We start from the raw sequence: 15,792 nt of genomic DNA, 5'->3' as shown, positions 1-15,792 counted from the left end.
GAAATGAAGCAGCTCTCGAGAGCACCTGTTTCTGAGGAGGGCGAGGGTTTCTGTTCCCCGTTCAAAAGCGATCAACGCCCTTCCCACTTTAAGCTTTGCTTAAACTTTGACCTCCCTTTTTCGGTTTCCCCTTCATTGACCCCCTCTATTTCTCCTTTAGTCGCTGCTGGTAATGATGGCGGTGATGATTTCGCGGGGAGACAGGGGCTGCGGTTGCGGGTTGTGCGCACGATATAGGGGAAGCTGCGAAAGGAAAAATCATGATGGGGATGGAGGAGAAAGAGGGTGGGCGGGGACATGATGATGCTTCGGCGTTGAAAGATAGGGAAAAGCAAGAAAAATACGTTCAAGTTTTCTGTGCCCCTCTCTCTCTCTCTCTCTTCTTGAGAGAGAGAGAGAGAGAGAGAGAGAGAGAGAGAGAGTGAGAGTGAGAGTCGCTCTCTAGGAGCCAAGGGCCAGCCAGCTTTATAGATAATTTTGGTGGTGCTTCTAGGTGCCTTGACCCCATGCACAGCCAGAAAGTCTCTGCCGTATTCCTACCGTTAGATGTAAGAGATGCGATTTCAGAAAAATTTACTGGTTTAATTAGAAAAAAGTTACTGCTTTGTTAGAAAGATGAGTTTTGTAATTGTGCCGATCGATCTCCCTAAGAGTTCTTTTGGTAAGTTATGAGTAATTTACCGACTATTTTATGATAATACTAAGTCTTTGTTACACTTTATAATCTAATTTAAGTTCCTTACTAACGTTTATTTTTTTTTCAAATTTAAATCTTTTTTTTATCATTTACCAATTTGTATTTGTCTCTCTTCTAAATGTCATATATTTAATTCTCTTGTATGAATTCACCAACCTTTGTTTGCATGTTTTACTAGTTTTTCTCCTATTAGGGTTATCAACAACTTTTTCACCAATGTGTTAAATTTAACAACCATTGTATGAGACTACCAATAGAAAAGTTGATGAATCAAATTATATCGACTTTTAAATTAAATGTAGTAATTTCACATAAGAGTTGGTAAATTTAAGGCGTACTTAAGAAAGATAAAAGAAATTGGTTAAAGATAAGAAAGGTGAGTAATTAAAAGAAAAAATAGACTTTACAAGTAACCGGAATGAGTTGATAACACACAACCAATCGGTAGTTGATCAGAGAAAAGATGGAAAGTCACTTTAATTGAGGTTGATGATTTGAAAAAAAACTCGATAAGTTTAAAATGTTACTAAGAAATGCGAATAAAAGTTTGTAAAACATAAGAAAAATTGACAAATTCGACAAAATCAAATAATCAAATAAAGTCGACAAGTAACTTAAATGATAGTTGATAATCTGACCGTGTGGTGTAGATATAATGGGCTACTAACCAAAAGAAAAAATAATTTGTCGGAAAGAAAAAGTTATATAAACTTACAAATTTAAATATCAATAAATAACTCAAATAATAGTTAGCAATCCAAAATAATTTAGTAATTTGATCTGAAAAAAAAGTTAGTAAATCACTCAAATTTAAAGTTGTAATTTCATATAAGAATTAGTAAGTTCAAAGCGTTGGTAAATTAAGCAAATGAAAATTGATAAATTTGCACAAAAATTACTAACTTGCAAATCATTTAAAATTTGATAATTTTATGAAAGCGTTTGCAAGCTTCTTAAAATTTACTTGAAAATAAAGTCACCCGTAATATTTCCACCAATAGCTTTTTGGGCACTTACAGGCACTCATTGAAATTTGCTAGACTGAAAACAAAATAGTATTTTTGCGCAAAACTAAACAGTGGAATTCAGCAACTTGATGGGATCATTTAGGCTGCTATCCCCTAAAAGGTAGTCATTCATGTGCCTTTTACATTATGCAACATTTGAGAATCTAACATCAAGGTAAAAAAAAAAAAAAACCCTAAGTTAATCTTTCCCTCCCTCTCACTCTCCCTCTCCCACCCCCCACCCCCTCCCTCCCTCTCGTTGCCACTTTCTCCGACATCAGGTAATATCACCATCGTTATTTCACAGTCTCACTTTCAGATATGTACGTCAACCCCTGCATCTCAACCTACCATCATCATGGTTGATCGCAGCTCTAGACCTCCCTTTTGGATGCAAGCGTCCATTATTATCACCACCATCTATCAGGGTTTGGGTTCACACCATTAATCAGGATCTCGATAGCGTCGAGGGTCTCCCATGGAGTCGAGCTCGGTCATACCGCAAGGAGCTCGAGAATGTTGGAGGAGCTTAACTCGATTTAATTGATCCAGGCAGGCGGAGTCAAGCTCAAGAATGTTAGAGAAGCGTAACTTGATTCAATTGAACTAGACAGGCGGTTTATGATGATAGTGCTCGAAACGGAATCGATGGTGACAGCTAAATGGCTTATCTTAGAGAGGTAAATCTGTCAAAATGAGTTATAATCCCATTTCTCAACCGATATTGAATGAGCCGAGTTGTTATATGGGTCAACTATATCCAATAAGTGAGTTATAGATGAATTTATAATGTTAAAGTTCAAAATAATATATGTATTAAATGGGTTCATAACTTATTTAGATTCGACTTTTCTCTAAAATTCTTTCCACTTTTTCTCGCTCTCACTTGATCTTGATCTTGTTGACTTCACGTTCTCGCCTCAATTTGAGTATGGTTTTCCAAGATTGGATTATATATGGACTCATTTTAGCAATATGGGTCGATTGAGTATGACTCAATATATTTATATTGTATGGAAGTGGATCAAAATGGATTAGATATATCAGTTTGAATTGAATTATTTTCAATCCAATTCAAATCCGACCTGACCCACCCACCCTGTTTGACGGGCCACGCTAAGTTTAGTAGAAAGTGGAGAGAGATTTAGGACATTATTGAGATGATAAAGGTAGGGACTGCACCGGTTTATTACGTCCATGCGATTAGCAGCATGCCAAGGCTGTCCTCCACCTGGGTGGTAGTTGCCCATGTGCTTTCGACATCACCGCAGAACAACTGTAACGTCTGTCCCCATTAACCTCGGTAGATTGCCTCCCCTGCTGCCTTAGTTGTCCTCGACTTCTTGCCATTGTGACCACCGTCTCCATCACCACCGGTACCACCGTCACCGAACGGTTTCGCAGTCTCACTTTCAGATCCGCACGTCAACCTCTGCACAGTTCTTTATCGATCTCCACCACGGCAGATCGCATATTATCGTTTTTCATTTCGGTATAGGTCTCGTGATGGGTGTTCAGCAAACCCGAGCTTCTTAGCAGGAGGAGCTGGGCTCCATTCGATTGAACTAGATAGGGCGAATCCTACAACGGTCTATGGACGCGTCATGCCGAGGTGACACAAAGTCGAGTGGGGAGGAGAGAGGTATTCAAGAAATTACCTCGGGTCAGTAGAATAGGGAATATCACACGATCCCGAAACTGAATTTTCCATGACAATTTCTTCGGACGTTCGTGGCAGATTCCCTCAGAAAAGCAAAACTAGTCTGCAGTTAAAAGTCGATCTAGGTTGTCCCCCCTTCATCATCGATGACGAAACTTGAACCGATGACAGCTACTTGGTCCCTGGGGAAGCAGCAGGAGGACGAAATATAGATGCCTATAAGATCAGTGCCCTTAATCAAGCCGCTAATCAAGGAGTCTTCCCTCTCCTGCTGATGATATTTTCCATGGACAGTTTTGACTATCCATTCGACGAAGTTGAAAATTGGTGTCTTCCTGATAGAATTCTTCGTAAAAAAGTCTGATCACATCCGGCGAACGTTCTACCTTACTGATACAGCACTGTCGAGTCACGAGACACGACGCGAATTATAAGGAATGATTAAGGATTTACAACGTAATCATGCCTTAATCATGGACTAGTAAGTGCACCATATCACCCCCCATTGTGTCTGCACTCGAATGACATTAGGTGATGAACTTTGATGAGGGTTTTCTAAAGCAAATAAGTCGCGCAAGTTCTTCGTTCTTCTTTTGCCAATCTCTTTTTTGTGATTATGATGCAGTTTGGTCATTCTGGCTTCTTGTTGACAGTGATGCAAACACTGAACAGAATGCCAGATACACTGTAGCAAACCTGAACAGAAGTTCCCACTCGCATTAACAAGGCATTTTCATTTCCCTTCGATCGAGTTGAATCAGTTTTCCAGCAGTTGCAGTTCCCACAATTGAAATAGCAACATTGCAGAAACCAGAAAAGGCAATCTAGGAATCAGAGAGAGAGATGCTAAGGGTCCAAAAGTGACGAAAGGACATCAAGTTTCACCATGCAGGAGCAAGTTTATGAAATAGCTCAACTTTAAAACGAGCGCAACTAGAGATGGCTGTTGCAGGAATCCTCTTTATGCCTTATTATCCATCGTATGACGATGTGTGCTTATTTTTAATATGATGGATTGACGGAGGAAATATCTTGTTGGATAAATAATTGATCAAGAATTTATTTATCAACAGTAGTATGAAACAGTGAGTCGGGGGTACAACAAGGCATTTGATGTTCACCTTACTTTACAGTATATTATGCTTCACATTTTAATAGCTCCGATGCAGACATGGGGTATCATCTGATGAAATTAAACTTGTTCCTGCACATCAAAGAATACAAGTTAATGGCTGTTAAAGAAAGATCAACTGTAAAACATCAATTGGGGAAACTAATCAGTCAAATTCACCCAAAGCCCTTTTCTTCCCTCTTTATGCTAGTCAATTTGAAAATGGGTAAGACAGTAAGGGGAAGACAGGACATTTTGGTCTTAATAACAACACGCGCTACAACTAGCAGCCCTTTACTAGTTAGGGAAAAGGCTAGCTCGCTAGCTAGCTACAACTAGGTATAACCCCTACTTTATTGTATTGTTGGGCTATTTGAAGAAACCTGCTGAAAAACCGAAGTGCACTAACGCACAAGGGCTGAAAAGCCTGCAACTTGTTAGGAGTAGGTTTTGGAGTCGGACGAGAATCACGGTTAGCAGCCGCCACTCGGCCAAACCCTTGCCTTATGACTGAAATTCAATAACTGCAATGTTGAAATGAACTCTATCCCTTCAGACTGACAAAGCATGGTATGATCACGCTAGGACTTACATCTTGGCGTGCAGATACTGCTCCAAAGTCAGAGGTTTAGGACCACCGAACCAATCAATCAAAAATATATCCTTGATTTCTAATTTGTAGAGCTGGAAGTTGTGACCCTTTGGCCAGTCTGTCAACCAACCATGAAGTTCAACATCAGAGGATGATATTGTTAGCAACAGATATCGTCAAAGTTGCGTGGATGTATATAATTCATCAAAACCAAGGGCCAGATAGCCACTAGAAAAGTTCGAGTTTGTCTAGTTACCCTTCATCTCTGGATGCTTTGAGAACAAGGCAGTCTTAGCATATTCTGCTTCTTCAGACTTTGGGTCAACTGGCTTCAGCTGAAAAACATTTAAAAAAAAAAAAAATTCCCACAAATTAGCTGACAATCTTGCTCGTCAGTACATGTAACAAACCTAAATAGCTGTACTCAAACAGATTTCATGAAAGGTGCAGACAGACTAGCCGTTAGACTAAAGTACAAATGTTACTCTTGCACAAGCAGGTTCTGGAGATATCCAGCTACAGGCCCAACATTGCACTTGCTAATCATAATTCAAGTCCCTCTTGATTACACTCGTTGGCAAGAACAATAATGTGAAAGATTCTTGTATGCAGTTTTATGGCCAACAAATATATTTTTGCATAGGCCATTACATGCCTAACAGATTCTAGTTAGTGAATACAGCAAGTAAAATATGACTTCGCAGGACACACAAAATCTACATGGAGTAACTCAGTGAAGACAGAATAAGCTAGAAACAGAAATAGTGTCTTGACGGTTGGCCAATTGAGGACTTAGGTGTTATTTGGATTGATTTTAAGGTTTTACAAAAGCCCCAATCAAATCTTAAGCTCCCCATGGGGGGAATTCATCTGTTGGAAGTCCGACGTGGTCTCCACGTGGCATATTTGCTCATATTTCACGCATCATTTCCAATGCCAACTGGGGAGCTCGACACCTGCTTATGGCTATTTCAAAAGCTTAAGACACTAAAATAAAACCTTAATCGACCAGTGTGCAAAACATTCAGACAATTCACAAGCTTCCACAGTCACAGGATCCCAATAACAACTAAACTGAAAGTAATGCACCTTTCCAGTTAGCGTGATCTTTGCACAAGAGGGATTCATAGGGTCTTTCTTCCCACAGGTCCCAATAGGGTACTCGCTAGCTGTAAATGAAGCCCTCTCATCTTTCAACGCATTTTTTGCAGTTGGATCGAGAGTTGTCAAGTAAAAGTACGGGATGCCCCTTCCTTCGTTAGGCAGCCCATCGCTAAATGAGGCCACATTCCTGAGCAACAGAGGCACGAATAAGTAGAACGACCGAAATGAATTCTCATCAACGGAGGCATGAATAAGCAAACTCGCAAGATTATAATCAGGACAAGCAAAGAGTACCCGAACGGTGCTCCTCCCAAATCGCCAGAGATGGTGCTGCACAATCAAAACAGCAAATTTGACTTCCGTTAACAGCGACAAAAAACAGACAATCAAAAGCAAAATTAACCACTGCCCAGTATGTTAATCAATCAACAGAGGAATCATGATTCAACCATTTGCAATATCACAATGAATCGAACTCGGCCAATCCGATATTTTCTTGCACCTCGCGCTAGCTTCTATAGAAAGTTACCCATTCCTGCTCTCCATTATGCCTTTGAAATCCGAAATCCCCCTCCCCATTAATTAAAAAAAAACAGAACTTGTCATCAAATTCACACGGTAGGGACAGACACCCATCTCTAACAGGAGATAAAGACTAGAAATTTCAAATTGGACAGCTGAACTTTATGGAGTTACACCTGCAAGAACGATGAATCATTTGCACCGATCACTTTGCTTTGCTCAATCATCGAGAAAACTACTTCTACGGATTCACCGAGAAGAGCGACAATTCGATTCTACCGAGACGAGAAGCAATCGAAGAGACGACGAAAAAAGGGGAACGGGCGAAGGACGAGATGGCAAGACGCCTTACTTCAGGACGCCCCACGAATTCTGAGAGACGAGCCACCTGGCCGTGGCGGCGGCGTCATCCGGGTCGGGTTTCGAGACGGAGAGCGGTCGGGCCTGTTCGGACAGCCGAAACCCGGCGACGAGGAACAGGATCGAACATAGGACCCGAGACCAGGCTTTGACTTCCATGCTCCTCCTTCGTCCTCAAAACAAGCGCCGGTGTGGAGATATATCGATATATACACATATATGTATTATATATAGAGACACACACACACGCGGAAAGTAAAATGGTTGGTTTATTACCGTAAATGCACGTCCGTGGATTTACGGTAATATTAAATTACCCACCGTAGAAAATGTGTGTAAATAAAAAAAATGATTGGAGCCATTTTGGGCAACCATCAAACAAATGCCTTGTTGGAAGCCTCCGAGGAAAATAAGTTCTGTGAGATAATCTACCACAAATATGCATGCGACGCACCTTAAATAATATTTTTTTCCTAAAATCATCATTTTGGACAAGAAAATAAAACTTTGACTACGATTTTACATGTCATATGATCCTAAGTCTATAATATACGAATGGTAATTTTGTATTTCGATGACTAAGGGCGCGTTTGGTAACGTTTACGTTTAAAAATTGTTAAGAACGAGAAATAGAAAAAAGTGTTTTACGTTCTGGAAACAATTTCGAACAAAAAAACGCGTTTGGTAAACTTGTTTAGGGGAAAAAAATAAATAGAAACATGTTTGGTAAATTTGGATAATTTTTTTTATTTCTTTTATTTTTTATTTTTTCTTATTTTTCCTTTTTTTCTTTTTTTCTTTTTCATTTTTTTTTTTTCTTCTTTTGGCGGCCGACCGGCGCGAGGGCCGGCCTTGCCTTGATCCGGCGAGGCCGAGCTCACCCGGCCCGACGGCGCGGCCTCGCCGACCACCGCCCGGCGGCGCCGACTCGCCCGATCCGGCGAGGCCGAGGCTTGCCGGCCGGCGAGCTCGGCCTCGCCGGATCCCAGGCGAGATCGAGCTCGCCCGGGCCGGCGCGAGGTCGGCCTCGCCTTGATCCGGCAAGGCCGAGCTCGCCGCCGGCGGGCGAGCTCGGCCTCGCCATGGTCAAGCGAGCTCGAGCTCGCCCAGATCCGGCGAGGCCGACCTCGCCCGGCGGCGGCGAGCCTCGGCCTCGCCGGATCCTGGCGAGCTCGAGCTCGCCCGACCATGGCGAGCCGACCCTCGCCCGGCTACGGCGAGCCTCGGCCTCGCCGGGGACGCGAGCCCTCGCCGTGGTGGGCGAGGCCGAGGCTGACCCTCGTTGGCCGGTCGCGGCCATGGCCGAGGCCGGCGGCCAGGCCAAAAGAAAAGAACAAGAAAATAAGATAAAAAAGAAAAAAAAAAAAGTATTTCTCAAAGTGTTTGAAACAAGAAACACAAAATTTGTGTTTTTGTTTACATTTCTTTTTTGTTCACAGGAACAAAAGAACAAAAAGGAACAGAAACGCACCCAAACGCGTTTACATTCCTTTTTGTTCCCGAAAAAAAAACAGAAAAAGTGTTTAAAAACAAAAAAAAAGAATACAAACAAACGCAAATTAAATTGCTTTCCTGACATAAAATTGTGGACTTGTGCAATTTTTTCAATATTTTTTTGAAATATGTAAAAAAGACTTTTAGGCAAAAACTTAGGTATTAACAAGTTATAAAACTTTCTTTAAAAAAAAAAAAAAAAAAACAAGTTATAAAACTTTTAATTGGTCTAATTAAGCGATAAATTCTTCAGAGAGAGGAATCAAAGTCTTTTGGATGAGCAATACCTAAAATTACCTCTGTGTCGCTCAAATAGCGCTAATATACATCATAAAATTGTACTTTTAAACGTAATTTTAGTACTTATTTGCATTTTTTTTTAATAAGAAGGTGGAGGCTCTCTCACCCAATGTGAGTTCCTCTCTATCCCTAAGGTGATAGTTTACCCCTATTTTGAAACTGTAGCTTTCCAATCCCAATTTCTTGAAGCAATGGCAAATGGCTAAGCATCTTGCCAACATCTTGCCTCCACCTGATTAGGTATCCCTTTCCTTTTCACTCTTGTTCAATACAAAACCCACGCAACATCTTCATGAACCCAACAGTTGAAGAAGCTCGAAGAATGAAATGATAAGAAGTAGTTCCCTTTAGCTGTTCTTTTAATGTAGAAGCGTCCTTCTTTTCTACCCTTTCTGGCCTAGTTTCTTTGCTCTACACTCCATACTTAAAATTTCCTCACCAAATGACTTCCTAATTTGCTATCTCCCATAGTTAGGGCTCCCTTCACTCCATACCCCAAATCTAGATATCTATCCAGCAACACTAAAACCCCAATAACTCCCACCATTAATATCTTCACATAATCGAGCTGCAATTGATTAAGTATGGAAGGCACATATTAAAACCACCTTCGGATGATGGCGTTGTGTAGAAGGATGGGTAACTTGTGGGCAAGAGATGAAGTTACAAACTTAGATGTAGAAGTGCTTCAACAAGAAAAATAGAAAAGTGAACTTTTAGTTTATGGAAAGTTGTTCTCTAAACTAAATGTTAATTTCCAAGCGTTTTTAAGCATAATGAAGAAAGCATGGAAATTAGAGGCTATTAAATGTGACTTCATGGAACCTCGTTTTTCGTATTCACTTTCAATTCGATGGAAGAGAAAAAAAGAGTTTTAGATTCTAGGCCTTGGTCGTTTGCTAGCAACCCTATTGTTTTATAAAAAGGTGACCCCACTGTTCTAGAGCATTGTTATGATTTTTCTCATTATGCATTTTGGGTGCATTTTCTGGGACTTCCTTGAGCTGTTGTATTTTAGGGTTATGTAAGGTAGATTGCTAAAAAATTAGGTACAGTGGAGGAAATCAAAATTGAAGCAAGAAACAACAGCTATCATAAAATTGGCAAATCAAAATTGAAGCAAGAAACAACAACTATCATAAAATTGGCAAAGCAAAAGTGAGGTTGAATATGCTAAATCCCCTCAAAATAGGTAATGTTATTAATGTGGGTGGAAGAAAATGGTGGATAGATTTTAAATACGAGAGACTACCACATTTCTATTACTCATGTGGGTGTACATGACACTACGCAAATTTCTATCCAAATATACCCTATGAGAAGACTGGATTAGCCCAAGATAAACTAGGAAGATACAGCTCGTGACTCAAGGCAGAAGTGAAATAATTCAGTCCATGCTAGAAGCATTTTATGGTGATATTGATTTTTCGATGGAGGAAGAGGAAATTGTGCCGGATTCACCTATTTCCCCTATCAGTGAAAATTTGGGCAGTAATGATTTAAGGCCAAATAACAAGGCTTTAGTTATATATACCCTAGTGACAAATGAGCTAGTTGAAGATGCAAGAATGTTTGAATATGCAAACCCCAAACCGGGGAAAAGGGTGCAACAAACGTAGGAGCTATTTTTGACCTTATTAGAGCATGGAAAATGAGTAAGGCACTCCAAAATAGAAAAAACAAGATTGAAGACACAAGCTGCAAAAAAAGAAAAAAAAGAAAAGAAATGCTTTGCTCCCTATGAGAAGAGGGGATTGTTGGTGAACTTAATCGACGATGAGAAACTTCTGGACACACCAATCTAGTTGCGAGAAGGGGTCTATGAAGAGACTTTGTTGGTTAGTCTTAATAAGCTATCAAAAAAGACATGAAGCTCTTAAGTTGGAATTCACTCTTTTAATAGTTCACAATCTTAGAGCTTTAGGCTGCACATGATAAAATTTATGAAATAGAATTCAATTTCTATTCCCTAGACAAGTTTCTGAGCAAAGAAACTTATTTGATAACAACCTAAATTTTTTATTTTTGGAACAGAAATTCATTTGATAACAGAATAAAATTTCTATTTCTAGGAATATAAATTGATTAGATAACAACATAGGAAATCCTCAAATACAAAATAATAGTCGAAATAATAGTAATACATTACAAAAGTTAAAAATACAATTTCATGGAATTTCCGACATACTATGGTCCCTTGCTATTTTATTGGCAATAGTTTTCCTAAGCGTATTTATTTGGTTTCTCTCATCGGTTAATGTATCATTTGCAAGCTCATCTTGCGTAGGTTCAGACAAGTATTGTGAATCTCCATATAAGGAAAAGTTCTTATCCATCTTGTCTTGATCACAGATGTAATTATGGATGACACAACATGCAATTACAATATATGCTTGCTCTGGAATTGCAAATGAGGGCATGTGCCCCAAATGATCTTTTAATGACATTCCTTAGAGAATAATGCCTATAGTTGAACAATTCTCTTGCATTGTTGGCCGTCTCGCTATACCCCTATAATCATTTAAATGATACCATTCACCTTTAAAAAGAGTTAAAAATCCCGGAGTTTCTACATAACTAGAATTCACGACATAGTATTTGCCTACAACAAGGTATTCATACATTGGTCATAATTTGTAACTATAAATATGATCATAAAGAAAATTACTCCTTAAAGGACAAGCAAATACCTGGTGGCGGCTGCGAAAATTCCAAGCGATGAGTCTCCAGTGCTGCTGAAAGCACTCGACAATCGTTGGCAGAGCCTTCTTAACTATCATATACAAAAGTAAATTTCATATCAAATGAACAAATGCAATATCACATTTTGAGTGGTGATGCCTTTCCTACCTTTAAATGTGATTTGCTTCGACACATGTACAAAAGCATGAATATGGATGCCATCAATAACGCCTATACAACCTTGTCATTTTATCAAAGATTAGTATTATACAAGTTTATCAACAAAATAAAATTGATGTTGTAAAGGAATACATGATAATTCTACATTGAAGTAACGTTTATGATTATGATCTATAAGAATCTCTTGTGGGACAACATCAAATGAAGGTAGTATGATAATCTCTTTTGCCAATTTAAGAATTGATTGTAATACTTTAGTGAAGTATTTGCTGATAGTTTATCCCGAAAGTTGGAATCTCTTACATAAATCTCTATTTGAGTTCTTGTAACAATCATAGATAAGAAAATCCCAATTTGTTCATCTACCCTAATATATCAGCTATCTTCCAACCAACATTTTCCTTCATTAGATCACAAAGATTGAGAAAGACATGTCTCTCCATTCTAAAAGCTTCATATACTCTATCGGAATGCCCATAAAGAACTTACCTTATCTAGTGCAGTCCTGATAATAAGTTGTCCTAATAGATTCTCTTGTGTGCATGGACATATCCACTATAATAGTGGCCAATCATGCTATTAGTATATTAAGATCAAAATCATCAAAATCCTGCTCAATTGATTCAACTGATGCTACTTGACCATCATACATACTACTTTCACCTTTATCTATATTACCTTTATCATCACATAAAATAACAATATCAACCCATTAGATAAGAACTCTAATAGTAATCAACAATAGCAATAATGTCATCATATCAACTTAAAAACATAAATAAACAATGTCTCAAATATATAAGTCATAGAATGAAATTAAGCCAAATATAAATCCATAGCATGTTTCTTAACAACTATTTAAAGAGATTCAAGAAGTTCATGTCTCATTTCAAGTAGAGAGAATGATAAAAGCCTCTCTCTAAATGACATTAAGGCATGCCTAGTTCACAGCTTTATTGTAAAGATTCTGCTCCAAGTCGAGCATGCCATTTATAATGGCAACCACAGCTCTTATGGAGTAGCGGTCTATAGAAGGTGGCGCTTGTGAGGTTACGGAGCCACTTGTTGATTGGGCCGTCCTAAATTTGATCATTTCTTGAATGGCTTTGCAGATGTCATTAACATCATAGTTGTTACTTTTCTTCTCATTTTGGAATTTGGAGTTCTATTCAACTTGTGCTTCTCACGAAATGGGGGTGGTAGTTGCATAAGATGTAAAGATCCCCCTCATCAACATAGTATTCATTAGATTATTCTGAATCACCTATCATAGCACCACCACCATTGTCGCCACTAACAACATTGTCTTCTTTCTCCGACACCACTAAGTTTTCTGCATTTTCTGTTGCATACTCCCTAGTAGCATATGTATCACCAAACACAATACAAAAGTTTAGATACTGAGGAAACCCATCATTCTTGAATTTAGCCTATTCACTATTATCTTGCAAATTTCATAAAAATGACATACATCAACAACATAATTGAAGCTTACATCCACAATAAGAAAAAGTGGACTCGAGTAAAGTGATACATTGATGTGAGAATCCCATACACTTGAATCCTCCACAGCAACCGTTTTGTTTACATTATCCCATCAAAATCCAAATTGTGAAAGAAGTTTCCTAAAACTACTATACTGTTTCTTTAGTTTATTTATCCCATTCTTCAACTGAATTACATTACATTGGAGTTTTGTTTGTTTCTTGAACTTGGCATGTATGTTATTCCACCCTACTTTGTTATAGGTACAGGTGAGTCGATTTCCCTTTTTCACATTTTCTACCAACAAACTTGTAAGCAAATTGGTCAAAGGCTCAGTTTACTTTGCTATAAATGCTTCTTTGTGGGGTGTTATTTAACCTGAACTGATTGAGTATTCAATGAACCATATCAGATGATGCACCAATTCGAGAACAAAAGTTTTGATGTTAGGATCATATCAATGTAATATTCTATGATTGTTAATAAAACAAAATGCATGAAGAAAATTGACAAAGAACATCACCATATCAAATTATACAAGCAAGCATATATCACTCTAAGATACTCGATAGTCCATGAAAATCCAGTATTCTTTGCATACACATGTTAAGCACACTTGTAATATTATTTTTGCATACCATCCCTTGGAACTTCTACTTCTACCGACAATAATAAAAAATAAAAGCATTTTCGCTAAAACACCTCAACTATATATGAAGCATCAATTTTATCAAAAATATCATTCTAGAAATTTCAAAAAGCCATCATACCAAGCATATATTTAAAACAAATTAGATAATCTATCAAGTCATGGACTACTTATAAGATAAAAGAAATAATGTTGGCTCGAAGGCTTTGTTCTTATTTTAAATTTTATATAAGAATTTAGCATAGTGAACAAAGAGAATTTGAGAATCCCATTCTCATCATCTATATGAATTTGTGATTATTCATGAAGGCATATCTTTGATTAATAAGTACATCATGAAGGCATATATTTGGATTTGGGGTTTTGAAATGCAATTGTGTTTAGTAAATTTATTTATTTATTTATTTTTTCTTTTTTGAAAATTCAGCTAAACCCTTCACCGGACCGGCGAAGGGCTGCGGTTGCCAGCGAGGGTCGCGCGACCCAAACCGTCGTGCGACCCTCGCTTGCGACCGCGAGGCCCAAGCGGCGGTTGCGTCAATATACTATAAAAAATAAATAAATACTAAATTGCCTAGATGAGATGACATATATTTTGGTTGAAGGGGCTTGATATAAAATATAAAATGACAAAATCTTATGATTTATTTATGCATGAAATAGAATTTTTCATTGACAAATGAATAAGAACATACTACAGCATGCTGTACATACTCTAAAATATTCCAAATAGAAAGTAAATCAAAGGCTAACCCCCCATGATTTAATGATTACATGAAAGCCATGCATTTCAATGACATCTTATATAGCTAGGTAACATAAAATAGAGTAAATGAATCAGTGAGACCAAAATCCAAGTCTAAAGCTTTGAGAATGATGATTTGCTAGTTTGGGCCATCCACTGGGCAAGGTTTAATGCTTCGGGAGTTCCATAACAAAGATGTAACTTAAGTGGAGCAACCTAAGTTTGACAGCTATAATTTTTCAATCTCAACTAAGTAATTCTTTCAATGACAGCATCTAGATATGCATATGAAACTCACATTTTTAAAGAAAAATATGATTCAAAGCTTCGGATGAAAAATTAATGTCCAAGCCCTATAGTTGCAGAGACCTAACTAATAAAATGGCTGCCATAATAGTTATCCACCATATTCAATGTCTTCTTCTTTAAGCACGCCTCGAAAACCCAAAGGATTGCTTACTAATTCAAGAATATCAACACTCCAGCCATGAACATTATGCTTTACTTCATCGGAACTCCACCCACATATTCAAGACTTACGCTCACAGCCATACCATGAACATAAAGGACATCCATAGCAATATATCAAAGCACAAAGCAAAGGCAGCAAAAAACTACAAGATGTTTGGACTTAGTAGAAAGTAAATCTCATGGAGATGTGGGAATTGGGAGTAAAGTCATGAACAGGACGCCACTCGCCGCATGTCGTTGGACAGTGCCGGTCAATCAACCTAGATGCGTTGAGAAGAAGAGGTAAAAAGGCCTAAAATCACAAATTCAAACGACCATGAAAACTCTTACATGTAGAACATATAATTCTATGCAACTTAAAAGCACCATTAATATCATGATCCGCACATTTTCAACCCATATTTGGCATGTAACTTAGCTCTCATTCGATTCACGCCAAACTTGACTAGTTTATTCATCCCTAAAAAATAATCACATTGCTATCATGTATGTATTTTTACATGTTAAGCAAGACTATATAAAACAGAACAAGAAGAAACACCGTCATATGGATGGGAAAGCAAGATGGCCTTTATGTACCAAACTCACCCACAGAAAGGTTGGGGAAAAAACTATGGAATACCCCTTGACGGTTTGAGGACAGAATGGGAGATAAAGCATGAACAAGACGAAGAGGCAAAAGCCACCGATTACATGGAAAGCTAGTCAATCATAGTTACTTGGAGGCGTCGAG

The 15,792-nt window shown here is 38.4% G+C and overlaps 1 protein-coding gene across 1 annotated transcript; it reads right to left on the bottom strand.

The window, feature by feature from the left end:
* Positions 1-4,379: 4,379 nt before the first annotated feature.
* LOC104422585 (protein CREG1) lies at positions 4,380-7,265 on the bottom strand. The gene is made up of 6 exons (XM_010034950.3): positions 7,046-7,265; positions 6,466-6,501; positions 6,157-6,358; positions 5,324-5,402; positions 5,068-5,185; positions 4,380-4,568 (listed from the first exon to the last, which is right to left on the bottom strand). Exons 1-6 carry the CDS (start codon positions 7,210-7,212, stop codon positions 4,544-4,546), a joined length of 627 nt encoding a protein of 208 aa, XP_010033252.2. The 5' UTR covers positions 7,213-7,265; the 3' UTR covers positions 4,380-4,543.
* Positions 7,266-15,792: the final 8,527 nt, after the last annotated feature.

The sequence above is a fragment of the Eucalyptus grandis genome, chromosome 10, assembly GCF_016545825.1.
Source record: "Eucalyptus grandis isolate ANBG69807.140 chromosome 10, ASM1654582v1, whole genome shotgun sequence".
NCBI lineage: Eukaryota > Viridiplantae > Streptophyta > Magnoliopsida > Myrtales > Myrtaceae > Eucalyptus > Eucalyptus grandis.
This window is presented reverse-complemented; position numbering and strand designations above follow the sequence as displayed.